General features: G+C 26.4%; 1 protein-coding gene across 2 annotated transcripts; it reads right to left on the minus strand.

Moving 5' to 3' along the window:
- LOC111417422 (mitochondrial ribosomal protein L23) lies at positions 1–1627 on the minus strand. Of its 2 annotated transcripts, XM_023049692.2 has the most exons (6): positions 1371–1624; positions 1218–1309; positions 979–1165; positions 631–911; positions 293–572; positions 1–238 (listed from the first exon to the last, which is right to left on the minus strand). In XM_023049692.2, the coding sequence occupies exons 4-6, from the start codon at positions 642–644 to the stop codon at positions 74–76; spliced, it is 459 nt and encodes a 152-aa protein (XP_022905460.1). In that variant the 5' UTR covers positions 645–911; positions 979–1165; positions 1218–1309; positions 1371–1624; the 3' UTR covers positions 1–73. The 2 variants fall into 2 exon arrangements, with proteins under 2 accessions (XP_022905460.1, XP_071056148.1); XM_071200047.1 differs by lacking the exons at positions 1–238; positions 293–572 and having other exon boundaries at positions 750–911; positions 1371–1627.

Here is a 1627-nt window from a genome sequence, read left to right on the forward strand (position 1 = left end):
TCTCATTATAAGATTTATTTTTAAAATAAATCAATTTTACTACAAATTACCATATTAAATAAAAAAAAATTAATTAAATAGTAAACCAACCAGGCATGTTTACCCTTTTACTATTTCTATTCAAAAACTTTTTATAATTCTTCTTGGTATCTTCTAAAGATTTCTCCGCATCACTTTTTTTCTTCTTTTCCTCCTCCTCCGGAAAAATATTAGGAAATTCAAAAACAGTACCTTTCGGCTACAACAACAAATTTACTTAGCTCAAATTATAAAATGGAAAAATCTATTTTACCATGGTAATATAAGCTAATTTAACATCATCCTCTTTAATAATATTCCCTCTTCCTTGTTGCTTTTTCGTTTGTCCCAACATAATCCTCGTTCGAACATCACTCACTTTAACATCGTAAATCTTCTCCAAATAATTTTTAATATCATGTCTAGTCATTTCCATAGAACACGAAAATTGGACTACATTTGGTGGTTGATCGTGGACCGGTTTAATTAGTTTTAACCAGAAATTAGGAAGAAAAACTCGTAGCTGTGGACCACCTTTTTGATAAATTGGATACCTTAATATTAAATAGAATGAGACAAAATTAAGAGTTATTAATTTATGTCTACACTTACCATCGTGTTGACATTTTAAAATAACTTAAATGTAAAGGGGAAATAAACTAAGTAATGCGAGTTTTGATTTGACGAAATTTTAAGGTTAGGTTAACATAACCTATAAACTTGACTTGTCATTTTTAATATTTTAATTAAAATCATTTTTATTTGAATATTTATTATTATAAAATATTAATTATATATTTCTTTCAATATTTGAGTAAGTTTTTTATTAATTTCTCCTGCATTTCTTTTTAATGAAAAGGGCTGAAGCTTCTTGTTTTTTCTATCTTCAATATCTAGGTAAAAGTCAAAGAAATACACTTAAATCTTTATTAAATTTTGGCAAATTTTGGGAAAGGATACACCCAGAGATATGACTTCGAGAAGAAACAAAATTAATTCCAGTTAGGGTTATAAAACTTTCTTCCAACAACTTAATTTCTTTCATTTCATTCATCGCTTGATTATGAGACGTTTCTAAAACTTTTAGTGAAGATTTTAATTTCTCTTTGGCTTGAGTTCTCTTCTTTAAGAGATCTTTTAGTTCTTCCTAAAATGAAATAATGAAATTGTGTTTATTGGTTATAAAAGTGTATCTTTACAATTTCCTCTTTCAATTTATTGATTTCTTCAACTTCATGTTCGCAAATCGTCTCTAAATCATTAGTTAGTTTGTTATGTTCAGCAATTACACCTTAAAAAGGAGAGAATAGATTAATTTAAGATCAGTTTGATTTTTTTATTTAGATATTTACCGTTTATTTCACTGTTTTCCTTTATATTTACCGTTGATTTTATTTCGGTTAAGCACGTATCAATAATTGTGTTCGCTGCTATTTCAAATTGTTTTAATCCTTCCTTAAAATCTGAATTCATAATTTTTAGTTAATTTTTTTTTCAACTGCTGACGGTTATGATGAAGTTTTAAATGTGTTACCAACATATTTTTTATTTAGCATTTGTATTACCCTAGAATATATGTGCTGATAACAAAACTATTTTTATTACAATA

Source organism: Onthophagus taurus, chromosome 11 (genome assembly GCF_036711975.1).
Source record: "Onthophagus taurus isolate NC chromosome 11, IU_Otau_3.0, whole genome shotgun sequence".
Lineage (NCBI taxonomy): Eukaryota > Metazoa > Arthropoda > Insecta > Coleoptera > Scarabaeidae > Onthophagus > Onthophagus taurus.

What these genes read in the sequence shown, in the direction of transcription:
- LOC111417422 (XM_071200047.1), bottom strand. Translation starts at nt 1,491, where the DNA reads ATGAATTCAGATTTTAAGGAAGGATTAAAACAATTTGAAATAGCAGCG. An exon ending in GGAAAACAGTGAAATAAACG is followed by an intron (nt 1,310 to 1,370) that starts GTAAATATCTAA and finishes CTCCTTTTTAAG; the next exon opens with GTGTAATTGCTGAACATAAC. An exon ending in ATAAATTGAAAGAGGAAATT is followed by an intron (nt 1,166 to 1,217) that starts GTAAAGATACAC and finishes ATTTCATTTTAG; the next exon opens with GAAGAACTAAAAGATCTCTT.